This window comes from Antedon bifida, chromosome 8, assembly GCF_963402885.1.
Source record: "Antedon bifida chromosome 8, ecAntBifi1.1, whole genome shotgun sequence".
In the NCBI taxonomy this organism is placed as follows: Eukaryota; Metazoa; Echinodermata; class Crinoidea; order Comatulida; family Antedonidae; genus Antedon; species Antedon bifida.
The window spans coordinates 13,039,942-13,055,742 of record NC_136233.1 but is presented as its reverse complement, the minus strand read 5'-3'; the positions used below and the strand labels follow the sequence as shown (position 1 = coordinate 13,055,742).

The 15,801-nt window shown below is 34.3% G+C and overlaps 4 protein-coding genes across 4 annotated transcripts in view; 2 read left to right on the top strand and 2 right to left on the bottom strand.

The window, feature by feature from the left end:
• The window catches only part of LOC144849683 (putative tRNA N6-adenosine threonylcarbamoyltransferase), a 29,474-nt gene extending 20,390 nt beyond the window's left edge, over positions 1-9,084 (bottom strand). The window contains exon 1 of the mRNA XM_078706691.1: positions 9,068-9,084. The gene's annotated coding sequence lies outside the window, so the exon portion shown is untranslated. The remainder of the gene's footprint in view (positions 1-9,067) is intronic.
• LOC144849687 (uncharacterized) lies at positions 812-3,197 on the top strand. The gene is made up of 4 exons (XM_078706696.1): positions 812-942; positions 1,668-1,832; positions 1,985-2,088; positions 2,676-3,197. The coding sequence occupies exons 1-4, from the start codon at positions 869-871 to the stop codon at positions 2,765-2,767; spliced, it is 435 nt and encodes a 144-aa protein (XP_078562822.1). The 5' UTR covers positions 812-868; the 3' UTR covers positions 2,768-3,197.
• Positions 5,090-7,999, bottom strand: LOC144850975 (uncharacterized). Its single transcript, XM_078708497.1, has one exon. The coding sequence runs from the start codon at positions 7,997-7,999 to the stop codon at positions 5,090-5,092; it is 2,910 nt and encodes a 969-aa protein (XP_078564623.1).
• On the top strand, positions 8,559-15,663 carry LOC144849673 (ribosome assembly protein METTL17, mitochondrial-like). Its single transcript, XM_078706669.1, has 11 exons — positions 8,559-8,789; positions 9,842-9,992; positions 10,263-10,394; positions 10,801-10,903; positions 11,316-11,397; positions 11,817-11,890; positions 12,743-12,908; positions 13,545-13,784; positions 14,254-14,425; positions 14,643-14,763; positions 15,458-15,663. The coding sequence occupies exons 1-11, from the start codon at positions 8,670-8,672 to the stop codon at positions 15,573-15,575; spliced, it is 1,479 nt and encodes a 492-aa protein (XP_078562795.1). The 5' UTR covers positions 8,559-8,669; the 3' UTR covers positions 15,576-15,663.
• The last annotated feature ends 138 nt before the right edge of the window (positions 15,664-15,801 follow it).

Here is a 15,801-nt window from a genome sequence, read left to right as displayed (position 1 = left end):
TTCAAATCAGATAATCAAAGAAAATAAAATGCTTTTACTAATATACTATGTTTTTTTTTTATAAAAATGCCTATGTTTCTCGCAACATTGCTTGTAGATTTTTAAATTACCCCAGTATTTTATTTTAGAAATCAATTATTAAACATTAGAACTACCTATTTGTAATAAATCAGCTAAAAAAATACACCACTTTGGGCGTTATGGTGAAGTAAAGTTTAGTTGCATTTAACAATTTAAAAAAAGTGAAAAACACCCCTTTTTAAATAAATGGTATCTCCTAAAGTATGAAATCAAAAATTTTAAAAAAATATGAAACAGGTACACAATGCATTGTTATTATGCATACACTAATTATTTTTTATAATTAAATGAACAAAACAAAAATATCGTTCATCAAAGTAGTATCAATATCCATTTTAAAAAACCTTAAAAAAGGACAAAATTTGTCAAAAACACAAATTTGGCCGTTGCCATGGAAATATATGTGTGAAATAAAAAATACTTCATATTTGATTTCTCTCAACACATATATAGCCATGTGCAAAATTTGAAAGAAATCCATTTTTTTGAGTCTGCCACTATTTTTGATATTTCTTTGATTCTTACAGACAATGGCTCTTAAAGCCTATTTTCCACTAGGCGGATTTTTTTTGTGACAAAACCATTTCAACAAAACATTTCTTTACAAAATGTTTATTTATGGGGAGAGTAGGCCTACATATAAACACTATTTGATTATTGTTACTAGTGAGATTTTAAATTTTAATTTAACTATTGCATAAATCAAATACTCTTATTTCCAAATTCATCTAGTCTTGCAAGACCACTGACCACTAACAGTATTGAAGAAGTACCAAGGGAACTTGAAATGGCGGAACAACAAACAGAATTTGATCCAATCCCAGAACACATTTTAGGGGAGACAGGGAGAGAACTAGGCAGGTGAGAAACACAAAACTGATTTTATGCAATATATTTTTTATTATTATTCAAATTTATTATCACTAGCCTACCAGATGTTTCATAGTCTATTGTATATGCAGTGGCATAACACAGTGGCCAAGGCCTCTTGTTTAGCACTCCTAAAAGGCCCTCCAACCATGGGCGTATACTGTAACCTCATGCTCCAATACTGAGTAGTTGCATTGGGCTGCTCATGCTCTGGGTTCATAGCCCATTACGCCTTGTGTGCGTTTAATCTTAATATTAATTCTATCAACGAATTAATGGCCGAGCATTTAAGGCAGGGGCGCCGTTCACTGTACCTAAAGAGCCAAAACAATATCGGCATGGGTTTGAGGGCGACTCGCTCCTAGTTCTGGTGGTGGAACAAGTCCTCTCAGATAAGGAAAAGGTCCATTGTACACAATTGTTACCTTTGTACACTTTAAAGAACCCAGTTCATCATTCAAAAAGAGTAGGAGGTACCCGGTGAACGCTTGGCCACATGCGGCCTAAAGACATAAAAAATATAAAAAAATATCTAGAAACTATTTTTTTGTATTTTTTATTACAACCTATTAATATATTCTAGTACTATTAATAATACTGTATTTTGTTGCTGTTATAGAATTTTAAAATAATCCAATAAATTATGTATATAAATAAATCGATTATTCTTAATTTTTAATTAATCTTATATTAATTTTTTACGATAAACATTACAGTAGTAGTGACGAAGTACCAATAGAGCTTGTACCGGAGCAACAGATAGAATTAGATGATATTAGATATGGACAGAGGGATATTAGAGAACTGGACGCAGTAACAGTTCATGAGGAGAAAGTAGGTTTGGCAGACCTTTTGAACAGTTCAGAACAATCTTTCGCAAGGTCAGTCTTAATAAGTAATATGTTACGATATAGAGGGCGCATGTTACAAGAGACAACGTCTATAGAATCATGTGCTTTTAAGTTGAAATACTGTAAACTACAGTATTATAATTTTATTTTAAAATATATGTTTACCACAATTTTAAATTCAGAGATATCAGTAACCTGATGGAAGATGGGTCCGTAACATTCCTTGAACTGTGTCCTTATACTACTTACAGACAGGCAGTGGCGAGAATGTTCTATGTCTGCTTAGGTAAGTTTAGATATGCAGTTGATTTAGCCACACACCACACGCAATTTTGGTTTGTGGTTCCTGGGTTCAGGTCTATTTTGTTGAGTAGAATGTAGATTTACATATTAAGCCCCATTAAGTAACAAGACCATATACATGGCTGCAGTGTTTACCAACCGACCGACCAACCGACCGATAGATAGTGAGCTGTAGAGTTGCGTTACACGCGACTAAAATAGTACATATACAAACAGTGATCAATGTTTATGAGTGTGATAGTATAAAAATTTCAAGAGTGAGTGAGAAAATAATCTTGTTGTTATGTCGCTGGAGCATGTGTACATTAAAGCCTTTGGAGCATGCATTATATTATTGTGCTGTCGTTAAGGTCGTGCTGTCCGGGCTTCACCCGATCGCAATACACTGCCTGCGCTATGTGGAGAAATTAATAGGGCACTTACTTGTTATCATGTGACCAACAATCGTCCAATCAAATGACAGCAATTTATTTAGGTATTATATAATGTACAGTACACCTATACGACCCTAGTTAAGTAAAAATAGTATACACCTACTTTATGTTAAATTATTTATTTTTTCTTTTTCAGTGCTGTGTGAAAAGGGTGTTATCAAAGTGTCACAGCCTGAATTCTATGGCACAATAACGATTGAACGAGGGCCAAATTTTCCTTTGTTTTAGAATCAAGATTTGGGTTTCAAGAAAAAACAGTAAATGACTATAATTAAATTTTCAGTAAAAATAAAATAAAAGCATTGCAAGAAAAGTTTGGTTCTCACTTGCATGCAACGCAAAGACGTAGGATCAGAATTGATTAAGTTACTTGCGGTACGTTTACATCTTTGCATTGCGTCCACGTAGAAAATGATAATGTTGTATTCACACATGTTCTCTGCTTTACAAACGGAAGACGGCGTTATTCAACTCTTAATTGTACGATTTTCCATTTAACAAAACAGCGCCATCTTTCGTTCCATGAAACAATAACATGACTGAAATTTTAATGTGTTTGTTGTACGCACATGATTTTAATTGATACACACTCAGGTTTGAATTTTTAAATTTGTATACATTTTGTATTTTGACACATTTTAATACTGTTTAAATCCCTATTTATTAATATAAAATTATAACCGTATTATTCATAATAATATGACACATATTGTCAATGTTGTACCTTTGTGTCTATTTCTGCATTATTTTCCAATGTATTACATTCCAATAATATTATTATTTATTACATAATATACTATTTATAACCTATTTATGTGCACACATAAAAATAAATAATATAGGCCTATCATATATAGGCCCTATTTTAATTTTCAATGCATTTTTATGATTTTTAATTGAAATATTTATGTACTATTTTAATATAAAATGGTAACATTTGCAATATTATTTTCATTGTATTTGCAATATTTTTAAAATTTAATATACTGTATTTGTAGTTGTTTTAAAGTAATTTGTTTCTGAACACAAAATTTAAATTTAATAACAATTTTTATACACTTTTTAAGACTATTAAACTATTTCATATTGTATTTTGATACATTTTTGTGATTCAAATTTTCTATAAAAAAAAATATGCAACTATAGAATAACAATTTGTTTTGTAAGAAGTTATGTTCACTCTCATGTTTCTATGCACAAAAATAGTATGTATATTCTGTACAGTTTGTATGTATTAATGTACGTGTTAGACTTACACTTTGCATTATAAATTGCACATGGTTAAATAAATTAATCTCTACATCATTTTTACTATAATATATTTTTTTAGATATGCCTTACAATAAAACAATGTTTTGTAATTTAATTTTTATTAATAATGTAAATAATTTACACTTTTAATAATATTTATGAATTTTAATTTAAATATTTATTATATTATTTGATTTGAACATTTGTAATAATATTTTAAGATGCATTAAATGTACCAAAATTTTATTATAAATGTTAATATAATGAAAATAATTGTTATACCATAATATGCTTTAATTGTAAAATATTTATGAAATTTAATTGAAATATAGTATGTATTATTTTATAACATTTGCAATATCATTTTTACATTATATGCATTAAGTTTACCAAAAATATGCAATATATTTTCAAAATGTATAGTACAGTATAATCTTTTTATACAGTAGTTTTTGTTATAACAATTTTTCAAGTTTCCATCTCACTGATATGGTGAATAAAATGTAATTATGTTTATTTTATTGACGTTTTTATAAATTTTAAACTTTTGAATTAAAGCAATGTTATAATAAAATTATCAAAAACCCAAATTATAGATTGTATGAAATTTATTACACAGTGTACAGTGTTTCATTTGGGTTTCGGTTTAAATCAATCAGTCACACTTTATTTTGGTTGTGATTCCAGTATTTGGTATGGAGTGCCGATAGCTACGCTTAATACATTCTTTTTTCTTCTTTTTTTTGTGATTAGTAGCTAATCCGGACAATGATACACAAACTCGTGGTAGTTGCTTTAACCGTTCTTTATTCTTTGGTAAAGTCTGAAACACAAATAAACTCAATGAAAACACGCACAAGGCAGCACAGCTGCGTGTGCAAACAACCCCAAAATACAGCGTAGCAGATACATACAATCAAACTACTACACGAGGGCTAGTCAGGCTAATGGCCAATTAGCCGATCGAAACACATAACTAAATAGCCTAACTAATAATTTTAATATTCAAAGTCAAGAACATTAACACAACTTAAATGTTATAAAACATACGTAGTACTCCCACGTATCACAGTCGGAAATAAGATAAATACAGTATCTACTATTAGATAATAAGCGTGATCTTGCTGACAATTCTGTTTACCACCAAACAAATATTTACGCCACCAACGTCAAAGTTCGAAATCCGAAACACTCCCGCCTCGTGACAAATTGACATGAGTCACAGTACATAAAGGATTTCGAAAAATAACCACAACAAAGTGAATCTTAATTAAAATGCAGTAATTAAATGTTCACAACTCAAGTAGTTACATAATAAAAGCATTCCTTGTTTCTTTTCTTTAACGGTGCAACTAGAGCCTTTGCTATAACGTATGTCGATTTAACTCCTGCTGGGGTATCCCCAAATCGCCAGACAAAACGATGAAACTTTTGATCACGCACTGATAATGCAATCTGGTTAAACATCTTCCAAATGTCTCCGGCTACTGCAATTCCGTACTTCCGCCAGTGTAGAAAGCATGTCACAAGTGAGTTTAAGAAATCTGGCCCTTTGTGGAATCCGTCATTGAGACACAACCCGTTAAACTTCGCAGCGGAATTCCATACAATACGGATCTTTGTTGTCTTGTGTTGCTGGTGGACAGCATGGTGTTGAAGGTACCATCCTTCATTTCTGTCTTCACTTGGAGTGAGCTCACGCGTATATCCATTGTCAAGGAGAGCTTGAATTTCATCATTGTATTCATTGATTTTCTTGTTTTTTAGCAACCTGGCCTCATGTGAAATCATCCCCGGCACGGCTTGTACTCTATTACAGTCTAGAGACTCAGGAAATCCATCCTTCCATGGCATTTCCACGGTAATGTGGCCCTTCTCATTTATTTGGAGATTTTTTCTATAATGTTTGATAAACTGAGATTCAGCAATTTCCTTATCTGTACATGTACACAAGGTTGTTGGTTTAACTCCAATGACATTGGATGTATATAAAAGCTGGGAGTCATCCATGAAATTTACGTTTGTGATGTGGCTGATGACATTGGAAATTGGCTTTGGAATGGTTTGTCCGATAATTGTCCAACCTAGAGCACTTTTTGCCGCAGTTGGTGATGTATCAGGATCAGTTAATGAACGTATTGTTTTCAGTGGTGTAGTAAGACTTTGATAGTCGTATCCAATGAGTAGGTCAATCTCGGCTTCCTCCACAGTCAAATGTTCTTTAACTACCGTTAAGTGAGGGTGTTCGTCAAAGATATCTTCGCCAACAGGTGGGCTATCATGGGAAGGCTTTTGTACACTAATTGCAACCAAGTCGTATGCTTTCAATTCCCGTAGTGGTCTGACTCGAAGTTGATACCTAGCACTGTTTTCTCGTACGATGCCTCCTCCGGCCACACCATAAGTAAATACAAAGGGCTGTCCGTTTAAGCCTAGCCTTTCAGCGGTGGAGCACTTGACCAGAGTGGTATCAGCACCACTATCAAAGAACGCGACAGCTTTCTGCCAATTGCCCTTGTTGTCTTGTACCTCGATATATGTAGTCGGTGAGTAGCGACGGCGTTCGGCATACCTCGTCGAGTTCATTTTCGAGATTGTCTGGTTTGTTGATGGAGGCACGAATGGATTTTGACTGGGCCCTGTTTCAGTCTGACGTATACTTAGGTTTACTCCCGCCTGAGTTATCTGAGGTGAATTTTGGTTAGTTGATGCTGGCAAATATATGAATGGATTCTGACCTAAGTTAGTTCCTACTTGGGTTTCGTGGCGTACAAATGGCCGTAGATTTGTGTTCGCTCCCGCCTGTGTTTTAGGTGGTGACATTTGACTTTGACAGAAATCGTCTGTGTTGTTAATTCTCAAAGCGCGATTGGGTGGGCAAGCAATCAGTCGGTGGTGAAATAGCTGACACACAGAGCAGCGTTTTTTGTCATGTCTGGGGCATCTGAGCGCACTGTGGTTTGTACGAAAACATAAGAAACATCTCCTAGCTTCCATTATCATTAACCGTCTCTCTTCATTAGATTTTGAGTTAAAGATAGGGCACTTAATAATCAAGTGACGTGAGTGGTCAGTGCAGAAAGGACAATCATCCGCGCTAGTTTCAGCACCTTTAAAATTAGATTTCGGTAAAAATTGGGTAGTATTTTTAAGTGTACTAATTTGTCCTGTAATGTGATGAGTAGATGCATTTTGATCGCCAAACATATGAGGTTGCTCTCGGCGTTCCCTTGCTTCCGTTTCACTTCGTAAGAATGAGATCAAACTTGGTATTGTCGGCTCATCGTGCTTTATCTGCCGCATGTATTTGAAACTTAATTCAGCATCGATTTTCTGACTCGCTAGTTCAACAACTACTGACGATGAGAGCTCTAATTCTTTTCCAAGTTCACGCATTCGTCTTGCAAAGTCTGTGAGTCCATTTAAAACAGGTCGCATTTCCTTTGCTGTTGCTGACTTCATTGGCTTCATCATCTGAAGTGTCAGAATAACATCACGAACAATAGCTGAAGTCGGGACCTTTTCCTTCAGACGAGCCCAAGCTCCATTATCACCTTCAACCGAGCAGCAATCAGCAATATGGTCTTGAATAGATTTGGGTAACGCATCACCATTGAGCAAAACCATCAATTTTTCTTGGTCACCTTTAATACCAGCAGATTCGAAGTATTGGTCAATTCGTACATGCCAAGAATGGAAGTTTCTTGGAGATCCATCCCACCGAGGGGCTGGGAGTCCTGGTGTTTTAATCGAAGGCCGTTTGTTGTCTGAGCCGATTCCGTTCAATTTTATTGTAAGCTGTGCCACCATTTCAGACTGAGCTTTAATTAATTTTATCATCTCTTCATCTTTTTCTGCTGCAGTTGGCTCACCTTGGGAAGAATGAGCGGTTTGCTCATTCCTTGAAAACCTTCTGTATTCTTGATATTTTCGCTCCACGTCATCAGCTGCTGACATTAGCTCTGCATGTAGACGTGTAGTAGTGTCAGTCTCATCAGGTGGTTTGACAACATCCATAGCATCAAGTAAGTCGGTTATCTTTCGAATTTTCTTTTGTATATGGTCGAATGCCACTTTAACCAGTTCCGGTTCGTCTCGGTCGAGAACACGGGTAAAACGGTCCCTTGCCCTCGTTAGGTGACCTTTAAACGAACGGTGTTTGACCTCGAGCTCTTCGAAGCTGAGGTCGATGAACGTATTTTCCTCCATTATTAAGGGAATACACTTTACTAATCCGGACAATGATACACAAACTCGTGGTAGTTGCTTTAACCGTTCTTTATTCTTTGGTAAAGTCTGAAACACAAATAAACTCAATGAAAACACGCACAAGGCAGCACAGCTGCGTGTGCAAACAACCCCAAAATACAGCGTAGCAGATACATACAATCAAACTACTACACGAGGGCTAGTCAGGCTAATGGCCAATTAGCCGATCGAAACACATAACTAAATAGCCTAACTAATAATTTTAATATTCAAAGTCAAGAACATTAACACAACTTAAATGTTATAAAACATACGTAGTACTCCCACGTATCACAGTCGGAAATAAGATAAATACAGTATCTACTATTAGATAATAAGCGTGATCTTGCTGACAATTCTGTTTACCACCAAACAAATATTTACGCCACCAACGTCAAAGTTCGAAATCCGAAACAGTAGCCTAGTAGGCCTATTAAAAGTCTAGATTTTTTGGGAATGATACGCATTATGCCATCGAACCATATAAATATTAGTGATATTTATTTGGCACTTTACGTTTTCTTGACTTAATACAACACCGACAATGATTTTAGGCTGAAATGTTCTCAATGCAGCCAGTGAAAGAAATGGACAAAATCTGTTGACAACCTGGAAACCACTAGTAACAACAATGGCGGCCTCCTGTATAAAAGACATGACTTATTTTTCAGTGTTGTTCTCTTATCCACGACTAAGTAGGCTAAAGTTATTTAAAAAATACATTTGTAATATCAATAGATATTCTACAGCAGTAAGTTAACCTACTATTGAATATATATTTTTTTAATATTAGGTACTATATTTGTTAGGCTCGCTTGCTCTAGCCCGCCTATCGATGATGATGTCTCTAGCTAGGCTTTTTGGTGGCCTCCATGCCGCCTTTACTCTTACGGTTTTACGCCAGTGTAGTAGGCCTAAATTAAATTGTCATTTTGGTATGTTCGCATTACTGTATTAATGGTTAAATATGGAAAGTTCAACACACACACACAGCTCCTGTTTTCCTTATTGATAAATAAAACAACTTACCACATGACAGACAGAAAAAATGTGAGAATACCTTCCACACGTCGTCCAGAAGTTGAATGAGGGTTGAGAGAAGCTTGTTTTAAACAGATGGCCTGTTACCATTTACAGTAATTTGCATAAAAATAACTATTTTCACAATTACAGTCTTCTCTATAGTTCTAATCAATATTTTGTGTTTATAGTTGTATCATTGTACTTTACATTTTATTGTTTAAAGATATTTAATTATTTTCCACACAAAAAAATAATTGTTATAGGTTTTTTTGTTGAATATGCCATTGATTTTAATGTCACATTAAATACTAAGTTGTTGTATCATTGTACTTTACATGTTATTGTTCAAAGATATTTAATTATTCTCCACACACAAAAATAATTGTTATAGGATTTTTTGTTGAATATGGCATTGAATTTAATGTCACATTAAATACTAAGTTGTTGTATCATTGTACTTTACATGTTATTGTTCAAAGATATTTAATTATTTTCCACACAAAAAAATAATTATTATAGGATTTTTTGTTGAATATGCCATTGAATTTAATGTCACATTAAATACTAAGTTGTTGTATCATTGTACTTTACATGTTATTGTTCAAAGATATTTAATTATTCTCCACACAAAAAAATAATTGTTATAGGTTTTTTGTTGTTGATTATGCCATTGATTTTAATGTCACATTAAATGCTAAGTTATTTTATTCACTTTGCACATTTAAATAATCCTTTTTTAAAAAAAAGTGAAGAAAATAACATTCCTTATCAAACAAATAGGTTACTGTTAAAAAGCACCAAACAACTATTGATGAAAATGTGGATACAAATTCATCAACATTTGTACACCGCAAGCACCCAGGCGTACTAAAGTGTCACAATGTACAGTTACCAGTCTCACTTCAGGAAAGCATTTCAGTTTTATTAGCAAGTATGTATTTAAATAAATTTTGAACATTTAAACTATATATTCATATTAATTCTTTAAGAAGGTAAAAAAAAATAAATTATTAGTTTGACTAAACATTTAAAAAAAAATGTAGTAGGCTCATTTGGCCTATATAAAATGTAAAGAAATTGCCATTTTGTTTTTGTTACTATTTGTCTTCTGGACGTGAATAAATGTTCTTTGAATTGAATTGAATGATGGTAATATCATATTAGAGAGTTGATAATATAACATTTTTTAACCTATTTTTAGAATATCCTGTCCATGAATTAAAAGATCAGACTCAATTTCTGGTAAATTACTTGGCCAGCAGAAAGCGTCCAGTAGAAGACACGGAACTACGCAGGCACGCCATCGAACTTGAAAATGAACTTGCAACAAAAAGTAAACCAAACCATTTTATTTTTAGTAAAATATCTAAACTATTTTTTGTAGCTGTAGCTTTGTGGTTAATCAGCTTGCCTTTCAATTCCATTGGCAGGGTTCAATCCTGACCTCTAGTGTCAGGATTGTAACTTAGGACTCTTTTTTTTATTCCACTCCATAAGCATAAAAAAAGACTTATTTATGTAATTTATTGTGCTTATTAAGGACAATAAATTATAGTTTATCCATCTTGTAATATTGGTATGTTTCTCACTTTTGGATGCATACAAAATAAAACAAATTTTATTTATTTATTCTTCATAAACCCCTTCTAGAAAATGAAAATAATTTAAATTATTTAGGCGAAAATTTGAAATAATAGACACATCATGATGTTTCAATTTTGTTTGAACTAATACTACAGGCAACAGCGATTATATACCTGACAGACCTAAAGATATAAAGAAACGAAAAACAATTGTGATGAACAAGTTAAAAAGGAGCATATACCACTGGCAAACAATAACGTAAGTTGTTAATATGCTAGACTAAAAATAATACTCTTATATCCGCTTATTACCCCCGTCATTTTTTCGATCAAACATGTCTGGAAACATACTCCCATAATGCAGCGAGTAATCGGCGCAATTGTGTTTCGACCTTACCACCAGGTACCTATTTAAACACCTGGGTGGAGAGAGGCTAACGAGTAATGCCTATTGAGTTGAAAGTTCTCCTGCCCATGCTCAGAAACATATGACCACGTACAGAATGACTCAATAATCACATTTTTTTTTTTGAGTAGTGGTACACTGGAAATATATTTTGCTTTCTTAAGTTGTAACACTAATAAAACTTTTGTTTTCAATTTAGTTAATAAATATTTGGCTTTCTTAGGTTGTAATATTTACATATATATATATGTTTATTTAAATTTAGTTACAATGAAATGGTTAGTGTTGCTTATCTGATGGGAAGATTTGCTGGCAATTATGCTGCTATATACAGAGCATTCAATGAGGTTTGTCGGTAGAAACAATAGCTTGGCACACCTATACTTTAGCAACATTTCAAGAAAGAAAAAGACACCCACAGCAATATTCTATCTGTAACTGTATCGCAAAAAAAAATACTAGTTGAGTCGAGAAGTGGTTAAGAGGCGCTTCAAACCATACCGTAACTATAAAATTGGCACAGGTTTATGTCACTCTTTGACCATTGTTCTGGTAGTAGAACAAGTTTTCTCGGATAAGGACTGGGCCTGTCGTTGTGGACAAATGAACAGGCAGCTTTTGGTGGCAGCACTTGACACGAAGGAACCCTAAATAGTGGAGAAGAAAGTTACACACATGTGCGCAATTCAGCCCATTTAGGCTGTAAAGTCACAAGCTATTCCCCCACATTTACTAAATATTATAAAATATATATTTATGATTTCAGATAAAACAGAGAGAGCCAGATTTTTGCCCAGAGGCTATACTTGACTTTGGTTCAGGATTATGTACGAGTGTTTGGTAGGTAAAATTACTCAGCACTAAAGGTTGAATTGCTTAGTGGAGTTTTCAATACTTCATCCACAGTATATTTAAATTAGGCTCATTTCCATGAAAAGCACACAAAACATTTGTGAAAAAACTGACTTGGTATGCATCCTATGCATCCGCGAAACAGAGATTCGGTAATCTCTATGTTTTGACACACACCTTAGTAGTAGTAGTAGTAGTAGTCACTTCAGGATTTTCTATAGTTACTTCCATTATTCAGTCTCTCTCTCTATCTCTTCACGTCCTTTCATGGCTGCCTACTAGAAACTTATTGGGTGTGGGTATATAACATAATAATTTGCCGCTTGTGACCCACAATCAGTTATGCCTCGTAGCCCAGAATGGTATTACAGTCCTTATTTGACCAATACTTGTCTAATTTTGCTTTAAACACTTTCACAGCTGTTGCGTTTACTCACATTTGGCAATGCATTCCAATGATTGATTATTCTCAAACTAAAAAAAAATATTTTCTAAGCAGCAACATGGTAGTTCAAATTATTACTCCATACACTAACTCCATCATACCATCACTTTACAGTACAGAATAGGTACATTTCTTGAGGCATAAAGGCAAGCAGTAACAGTAAGCAGAAAATCGCGTAGCTTGTCCCGTGTAGAATCTATTTTAAGCGGAAACCACCTGTCCTGTTTTGTGTAAATGGTCAAAAGGAAAAACATAGATTCTACATTTTTATTATTATTATTATATATTTATATTCGTCTGTGTAAATTGCCTTTAGTTTACCAGAGGCCTTATTTAAAGTTTCCAAGGAGCCTGTGTAATTATTTATTATATGACAAATATTTTTGTTTTTTTAGGGCTGCAGAGGCAACATGGGATAACAAGGTAAAGGAATACATGTGCATTGATATATCCAAACACATGCACGCTGTTGCAGATGCATTACTACGAGAAGGCGATGAAAATAGAGAACGAACAGTACAGAATGTCTTCCAACGACATTTTATTCCACTTTCACCGCAGGTAATTTCGAGGAGTGACCGTCCACTCTCCTAATACTGAAAGCCCTTGCTCAATATCTCGGATTTGCCAGAAATGTTGGTATTTTTAATGCGTTTTCAATGGTTAAAAAAATGTAGGGCTCAAGAAGAATCCAGTATTGTGAGAGTTAACTGGAGCTTGCTAAGTTGTATAGTAGAAATTGAGAATGATTGTGGGACCAAATGAAATATAAGACAGACTAGAATGATAATAATTAAAACTGAGAATTTCAAACGTTCACTGTATTAAAGATAAATTGTGACTGTAAATTGTTTTAGCCGCGCATGTGTATTGTTAAAGCTTGATTCCCACTTGGATGCAAATTAATTAATTTGACCAATCATGACACGATGGATCATCACCTGCATAGTCCCGTTGCAGTGGGAACAAACCTTTACTATTACAAAACAGACATACAAAACATTATATCAAGTATCACATACTGGATGCACAAACGGGGTAGGTGGTTACTGAAAGGAGATTGTTTTAGGCCTCCTCGCATTGTAGATTTGCTTGCCTATTCTAGCACTTTTACTGCTGGTCTCTGTTGTCCACGAACCCCCTGGCTACAGGATAAAAAAAATAATATTAACATTTTTTATATGGTGGTCTTTACAGCAAAACTACAACATTGCTATATCAGCATTCTCTTTACTGGACTTGCCAACAAAATCCGAAAGAATAAGTACCGTTAGAAGGCTGTGGAAAAAGACAGATGACTTTATGGTGATCATTGAAAATGGTTCGAGAGAGGGTTTTAAAACTGTTAACGAAGCACGAGATCTGATACTGGGCTTAGCAAAGCCTTTAGGCAAAGACAAAGAGGACGATATTGAGAATGGTTATGTGTTTGCTCCCGTAAGTTGTACGATTTCTTGTGTGAGGACTAATAAATTGAAGTAGAAAAAATACCCCACTCTTTGTAGGCACTGCACTTTGGCTGCTATGGGAACATAGCGTAACCTAAAAACAAAAATGTAATCGGTATCTGGACTGACTGCAGAAAATAAATTTTACAATGGGCTGCAATTTATGCACGATTAACACAATGTACAGTATGACAAATTGTTACATCTTATCAACACTTTTATTTGACATAATTAGTTTGTCACTGTTCATGTAAGCGATGTGTACAAACCTCAATAGACACACGCATTATGCATACATTTATACCGCTGTGGTACACAGACTTACTTTTTAGATTTTATTCACATGTTTGTACTAAAGGTAACAATATGTTGTAATACGTTATATTTGTATGTGTGAATCTGGTAGTCCAACATTGAAATTCTTTAAAACTTCAATATTAACTGTTATTCCTCTCCAGTGTCAGCACGATTTAAGCTGTCCAAAAACCACATTAAACAAGGAAAACATTGAGCCATGTAATTGTGTCCAGGAATACAAGCCAATCAAAGAGAGCAAGGTCAAATCAAATTCACTAAGACAGAGGTTTTCTTACGTGATTCTTCGCAAAAAGCAGAGACAGAATAGGGCAGGCAAGTTTCGCAAAGGTTTTTCCATTTAAAAAAAGTTACAAATTGATTACATCATCAGTGTAGAACTTAGAACCTACAAATTTTGTTTGCGAACCATCGTTTTTTAACCACGATAATATATAGTAACAATCAAGTGTTGAATTTGTACTTTTTCGTTGAACCAACATAACATACTTTCAATGACGTCATCATAATACTAATAATTTCTTCTCAACAGATGGTCATTGGCCAAGATTAGTAGAACCAGTAATTCAGAGGTCAAGACATGTTATCTGCAATCTGTGTTGTGCGAACGGTCAGTTACAAAGACCAGTGATAACGAAGACAAAGCATGGAAAGTAAGTTGCGAGAACTGGCAAATATAATATCATAGTTTTAATTACATCAATTAGCTAGTGGTGGATTCAAAGGGTGGGATCGCCAGCTGGTCCCCTGAAATATACTAAATAAAACAATATGCAAGTATATGAATTGTTCACACTGAAAACGCAAATGAAAACCTAGCCTTATGATCGATCAAACAATCTGCAGTTAAAAACGGATCTGCGTTATATAACGGTAGAAAAAATATGATCGCTTTGATGATTGCAAGCCCGCTACATGGGAGGGAATGTCATCTGGCCAACTAGAGGTGCCATCTATCACAAATTTTAGGTGGGAAAGTACCATTTCCGACCATCTAGGGGTTTCATTTCACTAAATTTGCTTCGACACATGCCCAGTGGGGGGCTTGTAGCTCAAATACTCAGTGTGCCTTTTTTATGCCCAGGTCCCCCTGAATTTCATTGTCCTGGATCAGCCCCTGTTACCATATTTTTAACATTTTGGGCCTGTTGAGGATTGGTTGGTTAAGTTACCCACTAAGTTGGCTTCATGGGCCAATAATATATATTGACAAATGCATTCATTCTCTAGAAGACGGTTGTAACAGAAATATTGAGACATTCTCAACCATACTTTGTTTGCTTTTGGAAACACATAGTGTGCCGCAAATCTAACTTTACCAAATTTAAATACTCTTTTTTTTCCCAGAGATCTATATCGTTGCACACGCCATTCAAATCAAGGAGATCTTCTACCTATAAGCCACCCTGACACATTGACTGACCCTCCCTCTGAAAGAGAGGGTCAAGAATTCACTGGACAATAATAATGTAGATGTTAGGCCTAGCACTACAATTTATTTTTTTTGTGTAAATAAAAAAGATATGAATAAAACTTATTCTGCAAAGGAAAAGTAGAAAATTTCAAAATGAAGTGAAAAGAATTTAAGCACATCACTTCATTTAAATAATTAATTGAGTATAAAACGTTACAACCAATTTTGGCAGTGGGATCATTTAATACAGATGATGAACAATATGATATATCTGTAT